This window comes from Balaenoptera borealis (assembly GCF_965194805.1).
Source record: "Balaenoptera borealis genome assembly, chromosome: 20".
NCBI classification, from domain to species: domain Eukaryota; kingdom Metazoa; phylum Chordata; class Mammalia; order Artiodactyla; family Balaenopteridae; genus Balaenoptera; species Balaenoptera borealis.
The window spans coordinates 17,294,120-17,307,458 of NC_138879.1; the positions used below are offsets into that span (position 1 = coordinate 17,294,120).

Here is a 13,339-nt window from a genome sequence, read left to right on the forward strand (position 1 = left end):
TTCTATCTCCTTGTTTGTAAAAAATTGTTATTTATTTTTTTAGCTCACAAAAGAAGTTCCAGGATATGGTTATAACAACAAACTCATCTTGGCAATATCTGTAACTGTAGCAGTGACGATTTTGGTTACACTTCTCTGTCTCATTGAGGTAAGGACAATAATTCATTCAGATTCAGAACCCACAAACTGAGAATCAAAGCCACCTTTCCACCTACTACTACTTGATTCTTCTCTTTAGTCATGAGGACTGAGATACACTTTGTTCTTTTACTGAAAAGTATATTCCCAGGAGTTTTTTTTCTTTTTTTCTTTTTTTCTTTTGGCTATATTATGTCTTCATTGCGGTGCGCGGGCTTCTCATTGCGGTGGCTTCTCTTGTTGTGGAGTACGGGCTCTAGGCACGCGGGCTCAGGAGTTGTGGCGCACGGACTTAGTTGCTCCGCAGCATGTGGGACCTTCCCAGACCAGGGATCGAACCCGTGTCCCCTGCACTGGCAGGCGGATTCTTCACCACTGCGCCACCAGGGAAGTCCCCACAGGATTTTGAAAGGAGCTCCACTCCCAGGAGATCTCTTTGGAATTGGATCCATGATAACAAGCCATTGGACTGTTTTGACAAGTTAAGTTTATAAGAAGGCCAGAGTTGACATGATAGTAAAATTTCTTCAACTCAAAAACTATGCTGATTTGATGTACTCACCAGTCACTCTCATTCTACTGTTTATTTCTTTCCTTGTTGGCTGAAGTGATGAGAGACATACGATCTCCATACTCATGGAGCTATCAGTCACCCTGGGAGGGCTAAAAGGACATGCCTAAAAGATCAAAGTGTGATCTCGTCAAATCCTTAGGTTTACTTAGCAGCTTGCTTCTCCAGTGTATTAGGAATTGTGTAGGTAGGTTCCATTAAAACACTGCAAGTAAAATCCTGCAGCAGGCTACCCTAAAGCATGTCATATTTATAGTAGCCTATTCCTGGAGCTAGCCTGTTTATCTTCTGTTCAGTTACATAATGGTTTATTACTTTTCCCAACAGGCAGTGGCTAACATTAAAAGAGTGACTTTAATAAGCTGGCAATCTTGATTCTACCCTACCAGTCCCACCTGCTTTATTTACCTTTTCTCTTGCTATGGCAGCCCTCCATTGCAGCCAGAGCAGCTCCTCCCTATACGCGGGTTACACCACGTCCGTGCCTGCTGTTGTCTGTGCCTTTGCCCATCTAAGATTCCCTGATGTTGCTTTGCCTGTGGAAGTCCTATGAACCTCTCAAAAGCCAGCTCAAGTTCAGATATCTTTCTTCATAAAGCCTTCCCTGCATACTCCAGCCCTCCTGATCCTAGTCCTGTGAGGTTTGTCACCATTTCTTAGGGGCCATAGCAAAGCAGTCCCCTTCCCTCAGAGCTCACAAAAGTGGGAAGCAGTTTTTTAAAAGGCAGCCCCCCAAGAGAGAAACAGCAGGGTTAGCACATCATGGCGCTGAGCAGAGATGTGTAAGGACCAGTGGCTTCCTGGCCTATCAGACTTGAATAAAACCTGACATGATGTACTAACTTCTAAAGAGAAATGTGTCTATCTGCAGGAGGGTTGGTCAGTAGTGAAAGCATAGAAAAGGTGAGGAGAGACCAACATGGGCAGCGCCCATCCTCACATTGCCCGAGAGTAGAGATGGCACCTTAGGCAGCAGAACTGAAGAGTCAGGCCCGCTAGCCAGGCTGTGCCTGTTGAGGAGATGGATGGATCCAGCTGCCTCAGGCCTTCCCATTAAATTCTGGATTCGGCTGATTCCTTTTCTAATTCTGTTGTCACCAAGTAGCCTTCGATTGTGTGATTGTGCTTTAGTGTGCCACGGAGGCCTGTCTCCACAGAAGGTAATTCTCTGATTGTGTAGACACGGATGCCCTGTGTGTAGAACAGATGTATTTCTCATTGGCAAGTAATAATTTGGCATTCTGATTTTTGATCAATCCTGTGCTATTGATAAAGTGAGACTGCCACAACAGGAAGACGCGAGTTGTCTCTTGGTGAGGAAGAGTATGATTTCTGAGCCTAGGAGGCTGGGGACTAGCATGGGGTCAGCTTGCTAGTCATTGGCTGTTGCCCAGACTGTCCCCTCTACATCTCCAGGTGGCATGTGGCCTTTTGCTTTTTTAGAATTTCTGTAAAGTCCCCTTTTTATTGTTTCTAACTTCTCTAGAGTTTAACCTTGCATTTGTGTTGTTTTGTTTTGTTTTGTTTTGTTTTGTTTTGGCCTGCGGGATCTTAATTCCCCAAGTAGGGATTGAACTTGTACCCTAGGCAGCGAAAGCGAGGAGTCTTAACCGTTATTTCCTCTCCCCACTTATATGATAAGCTCTTCGAGGACAGGGGCCATGCAGTGTTCTTCCTATGGTAGACACTAATGGTGTTCAACGGAAGAGAGGTGAGGCGTTATGTCAATTCCACAGTGAGGAATCATGCAACCGAATATTTATTTGAAGTAGCATCGAGTCCAGCAATAGACCCATGTGTTCTTAAGACTTCTGAAATATCATGTTTTAATATTCCAAACAGTGGGGGAAAATGAATAAATGGTGATAGACTAGCTGCCTAACTATTTGGGGGGTAAAGAATAGCAGATCCCCATTTTTCATCTTAAATAAACATATTTCCATAAATGTGAAAAAAGACCACATAAAGGTATTAGAAGGAAATAAAAGCAGTATTTTTATAATCTTTTATAATCTTCAGAGCCTGATGCCACAAGCAGAGCCTTTGATATAGTCCACCATCTTGTCTGTGACACCAGCTTAGCACTGATTCATGCCAAGCGTAAGATGAAGACTTTTCCATATATTGTCTGATTTAATGCCCACAGTTCTGTGAGGATGATATTACTATCCCTCCTTCATAGATGAAGGAGATCAATGTAAGGCCCCAGTGGCCAAACCAAAAGCAGAAGCCAGTTTCACCCGACTGCAAAGCTTGTGCTCCCTACTCCACTCTTTTGTCTTGTCTCCTTAGAGACAAAAACACTGGAAAGATTCGAAACACTGAAATTCAATGAAAACCAGTGTTTCTTTACTATAAAGAGTTTTTTGTTTGTTTGTTTGTTTGGGGGTGGCGGGGTTTGGCCATGCTGTGCAGCTTGCGGGATCTTAGTTCCCTGACCAGGGATTGAACCTCGGGCCACAGCAGTGAAAGCGCCAAGCCCTAACCACTGGACCCCCAGGGAACTCCCAAGAGTTTTATAAGTCAACAAGAAGAAGACAAACAGTCCAGGGGAAAAGGGGGCAAGGGCTGTGCAGAGTAGGAGGTGTGTTGACAGTCTGCCACCATATCTGCCCGTCCTCTCCTCATGGCTCATGTGGGGTGGCTTTTGTTAGCCAGGCCTTTGTCACCTCATGACGTAAAAATAATCTCTAATATTTTCTTCAAGTACTTTTGTAATCTGTCTAGAATTTGTTGTATTTGTTTTTTAGTGTGGTTGAGGCAGGGTATCTAACTTTTCCCCCCTACATGAAGATCTAATTGTTTTCAAATCTTTCACTGAATGGTTTATTCTTTCTTCCCTGGTCTCATATACTATCTTCATCTGGACTCTATTCTGTGATCCAGTTATCTTGTCCTGTACCAGTACCAATATCACACTGCTTATTTCCAGTTGCTCTATAACATATTTTATATCTGGTAGGGCAAGGTCCTACTCTTTGACCTTGTTTTTCATACATTTCATAACTATTCTTACACATATTCTCTACCAAATGTCAGCTGGCCAGGTTTTATTTAAAAATTATTTTGGATATAAATGGATTGCATTGAATTTGTAGGTTAATTAGATGAGAATTGACCTCTTTACAACATTCTAGGAGGATGGTATCTCATGCCATGTAGTACTTCTTCTTAATGTCCTTCAGAAAAGTTTTAATATTTTCATCACTTAGGTCTTACAAATTTTTGGTTAAGTTTATTCCTAGGTACTTTATGCATTTTTATTGATATAGTAAACGGGATGTTTCTTCTGTTTTTTAGTGAGTTATTTGTGTTATATGGGAAAGCTATTGAGGCTTATATGTTGATCTCTTGATTTTGTATGTAGCCATCTTACTCATGTTACTTCCAATAAAATTTCAGTTGATTCTTTTGGTCTTTTTAGGTCCCTCATTTCATATGCAAATGTGTTTGTCTCTTCCTTTCCAAGACTTCGTTTTTCTTTTCGTACTGATTAAGACCTCCTCCACATTGATCGATAGTAGCAGTAATGATGGGCATCCTACTCTTGTTGTTGACTCTAAAACAAGGCTTAGGTTTCTGCTAGATACTTTTATTTTCTTTTCCTACTTCTAAGAGTTTTTATTAGGAACGATCTGTTGAACGTTTTCTAAAACAGTCAATAAAATATATCGCCAGCTGCATGCAAGACCCTAAGTTAGGTACTGTGGAAGAGGCAAAGGATTATTAAACAGGGTAGAATTCCTTTCCCTAAAAAAGTTATCATCTCACTGGGTAGATAAGACTTAAAGTAAAAGGGAATGAATAAGGATTTGGAAATAGTTGTAATGGATAATCATGATCATGTTTTCTTTCAAAACAGATTTATTCTCATCGAATTGCAAAAGGGGAAGATAAGAAAAGAAGCAGAAGGTAAATATTGGTCTTTTAAAGGAGAATTTTACAACTAGAGGAGAACTTAGAGCTCACCTATTTCAATTTCCTCACCAAAGGCAGGAAGAATGTTTAATTACCCTAATGGTTTACCCTAATTTATTTATCAGCAGAATTAGCTCCCCAGCCCAAGCTGAGTTAGAACAGGACTGGCACAGATTCATCTGCTTTCACTAGTCCTTTAAGGAAAGAGGGTGGACGGGGAGAGGTTTTGCTTGCACCTGTTCCTGCTGGCCTGGTGCCTGGTTCCTAGACATCAGGCCAGGCCAGAGGCCTTCTAGGAGGCTCTGGGGTAGGGAGGGCCACATGGTTGGGGATTTAGGGGCTGGCCTCACTCAAAGCTGACGAAAGGTAGCACATATGAGTCCCTTCTGTAAAGTGGCAAGAAAACTTCCCTTCTCACCCTACTGTTTTTCAGGCCCCTACTCTCTATTCCCTTTATCCAAACCTCATAGAACTTTAACCGGGAGAAACTTTAGACAGTAGTTTGTCTCTTCCTTTTATAATAAGGAAATGGAGAAAGAGAAAGGGAATGTATCTTGCCCCATGGTCATACTGCTAGTGATTATCAAAAAGAAGAGGGTCCCTTTCCACTGAGGACTTCTCTACTGATCACACTGTGCTTGGGCTGTGAGCTCCGTTTTATGTCACAATTCAGTATACACATACTATATGGGCATAAGTAGTTTCTGAAACAAACTTATTGTGCACTCTGATTTTTTTCTATTCTATTTGTATTCAAAAAGAGTATTTCGTGTTTCCCTGCTGGTCATGGCCTTGAAACTGATTTCACAATTCACTGACACCTCAGTGACAGCCTGCAGTATGAAAGTCAGAGAGCTATAGATAACTTTGCTAGTTGGGTTCAGGTGTTTACTTGGTGTGATTCAACTTATAGGATAGGATAGAGCAGCCAGGAAAATAAAAGCACCTTCTCCCCACAGCCACACCCCCAGCAAATGCTGCATGTGCGACTAAGTCCGAAGCGGACTGGTGTGAAGCGCATCTGGAGAGTAACGTGTTTCTGCCCAGCGCCGCTCTGCAGTGTTTTCACTGCACGAGGGCACTTGGCCAAGGGCCAAGAAAGGTGAACGGGGCTGAAAATCCTGCCTATACTCCATGCTAAGCCACATGCAAAGGTCTCCCCAGAGACACGGGGCGGGGGCCATTTTGGAGGGACACAGAGAACTTCTGGAAGGCCAGCATGCATGGAATGATTTTCAAGATCCCGGGTCTGTGGTGATTTTGCTCATTGTGCTTATGGACTGAGGTACCCATTTAGTCCTAATAAGACCAGAGATAACACATTGTGAGAGAGATGAAAAATGACATGTAACACTAACTGTGTGTGTTTTCCTCCAAGGGGCTTTTTTCGATTCCTGCTGCGTAAGAGAAGCTCAGGGGAAAGTGAGAGTCAGGTAAATTTGAAGGGGATATAGTACTGTGGCCAGAGAAAGCAGGGGAGATGCTGAATTAATATTTCCCTTTCTGTGTTCCAGGAGGGCTTTTTCGGGAGAAGGCGGCCACTTTGGCTTAGGGATATGTATAGGCCTCTCAACGCCACACGCAAGGAAAACATGGCACAAAAGCTACATGACAGGGAGTCTTCCGATGAAGATGAGATGTACTTCTATAAGGATGTACCATAAATGGTAGGGGACAATTTAAAATTCTCATCTAAAATGAGGAAATAATGAAAACTATCATTGTTCCTTTCAAAAGTAAAAGCCTTGGCATTATTCTTCTTACCCCAGGGAAGTCATCAAAGCCCCAGCAGAGAAGCTTCTGGCTGCATATTGGGTTGATGAAGAGGCGGGTGAGGAAAGTGAGACCGCACACGAGACAGCCACAGAGTGAGCCCTGTTCTGCCTCAAGCCACCTGCAAATTTTGTTTCTTAATATCGGCTTCTCAGCATTGCTTGTAAAATACTTCTTTTTCTTGTATTAAACTGTATAAATTCATAACCAAGTCTAACCAGGTGGTAAGGAATTAAAATGTAAATAGTTGAATATTTATATACCAATAACAGGGGCCTGCAAGAAGAAGCAGAGCTGAAACTAGAATCCCTCATGGTAGCCAGTACTTCCACAAGAGGAAACGTGGGCAAAGGAGGATGAGTAGAAGGATGAAGAGGGGCTTCCCTCCCTTGTTTCCCCAGTATCATCAGTCCCTGGGAACTGGAAAACATACCATCCTCAAGGGGCATAGATGAGTAAATCAAATAGCAATTTATTCTGGTGCTCTCTCTCCTGGTTCATCAAGTACCAGTTATTTACAACATGCTCGACCTCCTGCCCATAGAGGACCATCTACTTCTGGCCCCTCTCGTACGGTCATTGGGGTTGCCAGAATATTTGGATCACTGGGCCTCCCTCCACTGTGGAGCCAAGGCCTGACTTTTCTCCCAACTTCTCAAACTCATGTACAGCTGTGTACCCTGTGTACCAAGGTAGGGGGTTCTCCACCATTTCAAGCTGGTGGAAAATTCCCATTGTGTTGTTTTTTTCTTTTTTTTTTAATTTTGAATTACGTGGTTTTAATTATAAGCGGATTATGAGGGAAAATATTTGCAGATGCCATGCCAGAAAAATGTACAGATCAATAAGAGAAATGTAACAACCTTACAGAAAAACGGGCAAAGGACCTGAAGAGGCAGTTCCCAGAAAAAGAAATTCAAACAGCAATAAGCATATGAGAAGCTGCTCGCCTTCGCTCATAATTAAAGAACTGTAGATCAAAGTGACAAGGTATTCCTTACCACCTATCAGATTGGCAAACATTTACAGGTTTGAAAATAGCCAGTGTTGGTGAAGATGTAGGGAAAGAAATGTTGTTTGTTACTGGTAGGAATGTAAATTAGTATTTACTACGTCCTAATTAGTATTACTATCCACCTAATTAATATTTACTAATTACATCAGTACAATCTTTTTGAAGGACAGTTGGCAGTATCAACTATTTAAAAACAAAACCACATACACTTTGACTCAGCAATTTGAGGACTTGGAATTTAGCTCTTGGATATTCTCTTAAAAATATGGCAATATAGACACAGGTACGAAAGTAGTGACATTAATTGTCTCCACGGGGGGGACCTGGGTGGCTGGGGACTCTTCAGGAAAGATGGAATGAGGATTATAGGAAAAAAGGGAGGCTTTTTACTTTATACCCTCTTGTACATTTGGATTTTGAATCATGTGGATGTGATACTCGTGTTTAAAAATAAGACTTTAAAAAGGGCCTTCAATATAAGTTCATTGGGACAGTATTATAGCAGAGAACTAAAAATTACCCAAAAGTCCACCAATAGGGGCCTGGTTAAGTAGATATACATATGGTGAAATATTATGCAGCTGTTTAAAGGAGAGAGGCAAATTCCATAGAGAATATCTCCCAGATGCACACAACGAAATCAAGCTACAGATATGCATACAGGGTAATTCTATTTTGTAAGTGAAAAAGTCTATATACAGATAATCATTGGGGAGAACTAAATTGGGGAGGAAGATTTATCTTTGTTTTTCAGTTTCTATATTGTTCGAATATTTTGCATTTGGTACATATGAATTTTTTTCTTTTTTTTTCATCTTTGGAGGATGGTCTTTATTTATTTATTTTTTTCACACACACACACACTGTATTTTATTTTACAAGAGATAAATAGACTGACACCAAGCATTGTACATGGATGACCACAACAAAAGCAACAATGATTGCAATTACCAAACATGAAATACACTCATATTATGTCATAATATTGACATTCAGTCCAGTAATCCTCCAGTGTAACAGCTCCTTTACTTTGCAGTGAAAATTGATTTGTATATTTTTTGCCTCTGAGTCCTTGTAGGATTTTTTTTTTATTCAATTTTCGTATATTCTTGAGTTGATTAATGGATGCACTATCTGCTTACATCTGTCTGAGGGTAATAATTATGCTATCCTAAGGTCCTCTTGTGCTTTGTTAACTCTGATTCATTGGCTATAAGCTCTTATGTTTGTTTTTGTTTTCTGTCCTTAATGGAGTTGGCTTTCTCACATTGTTTGGTCATTCCTGAGTGTAATTCATCTTTGTAGTTGAGATTCTACTGCGTTTGTTTCCCAGCTTTAGGGGAGAAGTGAAATGAGCTGTTGGGGCTTATTACTCCCAATGGGTTCCCCTGAGAATAAGGGAGAAGTGGAAGGTGCCTTCTGGTGGCTAGTCAGGTAGTGCATACCTTTCTTCCAGGGTTCTGGGACCTTGCCCCCTTTCTAACACCAATTGCTCCTGCCTAGAGGAAGACACCTTTTGCTGCCTGGATCAAGGAGGAAAGATGTGGAGATGATGTGTGCTGTAGGCTGCTCCTACCGCACTATTCCAACTGATCACCCTGTAGTAGCTCCAGGACGTTTCTGGTAGGGGAGCATTTGTGGAGCTGCTCCCACGCATTGAGCTAAGGTTGTGACTTTTAAGTTATATCTTTTCTATCATTCTTAGGGATTTTGGTGGAAGTTGAAGGGGTGGAGACTTGGCATGTTTCAATCTGCCAACTTGAAATAGCACAACTTCTTAGGAAACAATTTTGTATGCCTATTACATCCTAGACAAACTCAGGCAAATATGTATCAGGATACGAATACAAGAATGTTCAAAGCAGTATTGTTTTTAATAAATAAAAACTAGAAAAATCTCAGTATACACCAACAACTGAATGAATAAACTGTGGCATAATCATTCTTAGAAGTCATACACTTCATCAGAAACATAATGCAAGCCACATAAGTAATCTTAAATTTTCTGGTAGCCACTTAAAAATAAAAGTAAAATGAAACAGATGAAATAAATGTAAATATCTTTTACTTAACCCTTATATCCAAAATATTATCATTTTATCATGTAATCATTATATAGATTATTAATAAGATATTCTATGTTTTTTATACTAAGTATTTAAAAATATCCAAAGTATTATCATATCTACATGTAATCAATATAAAAATTAATGAGAGAATCTACATTTTTTTTCCCATAATAACTCTTTGAAATCACAATTTGGTTGCTAAATTTTATTACAAATACTTGATCGGTATTGAGATTTCATTAAACTTACAGTCGAAAAAGTAGTATCACATATGCAAATTGTTGCTAACATAAACATTTTCCAATAATTACATTGAGTATCAGTTTTTTTAATTTTAATTTTAAAATAATTGAAATTAATTAAATTAAAAATTCAGCTCCTTAGTCACATTAGCCACTTTCAAATACTCAGAAGCCTCATGTAGTTGGACATGCAACACTACAGACTACAGGCAAAAATAAAATAATTTTACAAAATAATGTTGAATGAAAGAAGCAATGTGGAAAATAGTACATATAATATGATTCCACTTATATAAAGTTCAAGAAGAAGCAAGACTAAACTGTGTTGTTTATGGCTGATAGAGAAAAGGCAAAACTACATTTAAAAAGCAAGGAAATTATTATTAAAGTCAGGATAGTGGTTCCCTCTAGGAAGTCAGAGAGAGGGTTGTGATTGGAAAAGGGCACATGGGGGACTTCTGGGATGCTGGCAGGATTCTTTCTTGACATGAATGGTGTTACGTGGGGGTCTGTTTTGTAATTATTAAACAGTTGAACAGTTGTTCAATTGAATTATTGAACAGTTATGTATATTTTATGCACATTTTAGTTTTCAAAAAATTTTTAATGCGGGAAAAAATCAGATGGCTTCATTTGCCCTGATACAGTTGTGTGTGGGACTTCCCAATAAGGTTTGGGGAAAGAGAGGAGGGAAGGGCAGCTCTGCAACGTTGGTGCCACCCAGAGCTGGGTTCTAACAGAGACTTCGTGATCTAGAGAGTAGGCATTAACTATATGATTTGGTGGGAAGAGTGGGTGGGGTGTGTGTGTGTGTGTGTGTGCGCACGCACGCGCGAGCATGTGCACATGCGTGATGGAGAGAGACGGACACAAAGGAGGATGTGAAAAGAAGGTTTAAATGAAAACAGAGCAGAAATCACCATCCCTAAATTAGATAAGAATTAGGTTGTTTAGGTGGCACCATTACCCAGCTTTCCTCCACATATAGGAGTTAGTCCTATGTAGTACATAGTTGTAGTTATTTTGCAGTTTGATCCAGAAATAACCTTTTCATTTTTCAGAATTCTCAGTGAAAATTATTTGACTGAATTACATAAGGACTCCTTTGAAGGCTTGCTATCCCTCTGATATTTGTAAGTTAATCATATTTATTTATGAGTTCTTATCTATAAAGTAGATTATCTATAAAGTAATTAAGGGGTTCAAGTTAGATAATCTCTTCAATTTCTTCTAGCAATAAAATTCTACAATTCTTTAAGTCTGTGTAGGGCCCCAGCCCATCACTAGCACTAAATATCTCCTATTCATTTTTAATTTTTTCATTATATAGACAAGGTATAGATAGAAAAATACTCTTTAGTTGTAGAGGAAAAGTGGTAATGAGGTCTGAGCAATTATAGACTCCCATATGAACCTTGTTATATGTGTTCTTATACTCTCCATCTGTATTTATATTTTGTTTATGACCTATGGATCAAATCTGGCCCACAGTCCGTTTTTATACAGTCCATAAGTTAAAAGTGATTTTTAAAGGGCTGTAAATGAGAAAAAAAAGACACGAAGTAAAATATGTGACAGAGACTGTATGTGGCCTGCAAAGCCTAAAATATTTACTTATCTGGTCTTTACAGAAAAGGTTTGAAAAAGTTGGTTTAGTGAAATGAGAGGAATTAAAGTTAACCTCAAATTGTCCCCTACAGGACAAGAAAATATAGAACGCTTACATTAATATGAATGCCATTAACTCATAACTTTGATAATTTAATCTAAATTAAATTAACATTTAAATATTAAATATTTAAGCAGATGAAGTATGTAAACAGTATTGTCAAGGGACTTCCCTGGTGATCTAGTGGTTAAGACTTCGTCTTCCAATGCAGGGGGTGCGGGTTCGATCCCTGGTCAGGGAGCTAAGATCCCACATGCCTCATGGCCAAAAAACCAAAACATAAAAAAAAAGAAGCAATATTGTAACAAATTCAATAAAGACTTTAAAAATGGTCCACATCAAAAAAAAAAAAATCTGAAAAAAAAATCAGTATTGTCAAGAACACATTAAGTTACCAAAAGAACAAACTGTTGTTAAGGATTTCGATGCAGGAATTGTGATACCAATATTAAGAATGTTTAAGATGATGGTTAAGTGGTATATTTAGAAATGTTTACACTAAATAAGCATATCAGAAATGCACCTAACAAAAATCTCTCCAGCCTTTTTTTTTCTGTTTTTTGGGCCACGCCACACGACTTGTGGGATCTTAGTTCCCTGACCAGGGTTTGAACCCAGGTCCCCAGCAGTGGAAGCGCCGAGTCCTAACCCCTGGACCGCCAGGTAATTCCCTCTCCAGCTTCTTTATCAAAGAGGAAATGCTTGCCTAGTATTTCTTTTTATTTAGGGATAAGGAGATAACTGTGTTTTTTGCTATAAAAGCTCAGTTTTTGTCCTTTGTCCATGGCATCCAAAGCTGTGTATGTCATTAATCCTTATTAAGCCAATTAATGATCCTCTTTAGCAAATAGATTCTTCTTGCAAATATAAAAGGCTTAAGGGAAGTGGGTATAAAGAGCCTCACATGACCCTAAAAATAGTTCTTTTAATGATCAAACCTTCCAAGCCTTAAGGGGCAATCACCTTTATATTAGTCTCTTCTCTGCCATCTGGGCTCCAAACCTTACAAACACAGTTTGGAGAAAAACAAAGAAGATAACTGCTCAGTGGACTAGGCCCTTCATTTCTTCTACTATGAAATACTTTATAATCTGATTATTTCATGTAGGCATAGTTGCTCCCACCCGGTAGAGGGCATATTAGAGTCACCCATGGAGTTTTTCCAGATGCTCCATTCACTCCCCAACATCCCACCGAATTATGTCCCTTCGACGTGCAGTAGAGCAGCGCTTCTCAAACTTTACACCTGGGGATCTTGTTAACATGCAGATTCCGATTCAGTAGGTTTGAGGTGGGGCCTGAGATTCTGCATTTTTAACAAGCTTCCAGATAACGCTGATGCAATCCGCGCACATTTTGAGAAGCAAAGTATTATATTGTGTTGTGCAATGCGAGTTGCGTCGTTGAAAACGAATCCCTCCTCACTCCAACCATGGCTGAGAACCACTGATCTAGTCCAATGCCTTCATTTGCTACTGGAGGAACTGAGGCCCTTGCAGGTAAAGTGACCTGCCCGAAGAGACCCGCGGAGCTATATCATAGCAGGAGCAGGATGAGATGCCAGTCTGCACAGTTCCGGGTAGTGCTCTTCTCTGCCTCCAGCCCAGCTTCTAGGTCAACCTTCTGTGCAAGTAGCAGTCCCCTTTCTGAAAGTGAAGTCCATCTCCCTGGAGACAGCACCCTCTTGGGAATCATTCTTGTTTATCTAGAGGCAATCAGAAAATATCTCAGATTTCAGATGTCCGAACAGCCTTATCTGGCAGGTTTCCCCCCCGCCATCACCCAGCACACCTGCCCGCAGCCTGCCTCCTGGGGAAACCTCGACCTCAGCCTTCATTCCCATCCCAGGAGTGACCACAGGCTGGTATGCTGTGGTCAGGGCTCCGAGCAGCAGCCCTGATTGGTTGGCAGGGTGGATGTGGGAGAAGTATATAATCTGCAGTG

General features: G+C 40.2%; 1 protein-coding gene across 2 annotated transcripts in view; it reads left to right on the forward strand.

Annotated features, from left to right (window-relative positions):
• Nucleotides 1-6,607, forward strand: part of LOC309618917 (leucine-rich repeat-containing protein 37A2-like) — a 27,689-nt gene extending 21,082 nt beyond the window's left edge. For both annotated transcript variants that reach the window (XM_082373413.1, XM_082373414.1), the window contains 5 exons: nucleotides 44-148; nucleotides 4,572-4,621; nucleotides 6,006-6,060; nucleotides 6,142-6,294; nucleotides 6,397-6,607. In XM_082373413.1, the coding sequence (XP_082229539.1) occupies nucleotides 44-148; nucleotides 4,572-4,621; nucleotides 6,006-6,060; nucleotides 6,142-6,291 (360 nt within the window). In that variant the 3' untranslated portion in view covers nucleotides 6,292-6,294; nucleotides 6,397-6,607. The remainder of the gene's footprint in view (nucleotides 1-43; nucleotides 149-4,571; nucleotides 4,622-6,005; nucleotides 6,061-6,141; nucleotides 6,295-6,396) is intronic.
• Nucleotides 6,608-13,339: the final 6,732 nt, after the last annotated feature.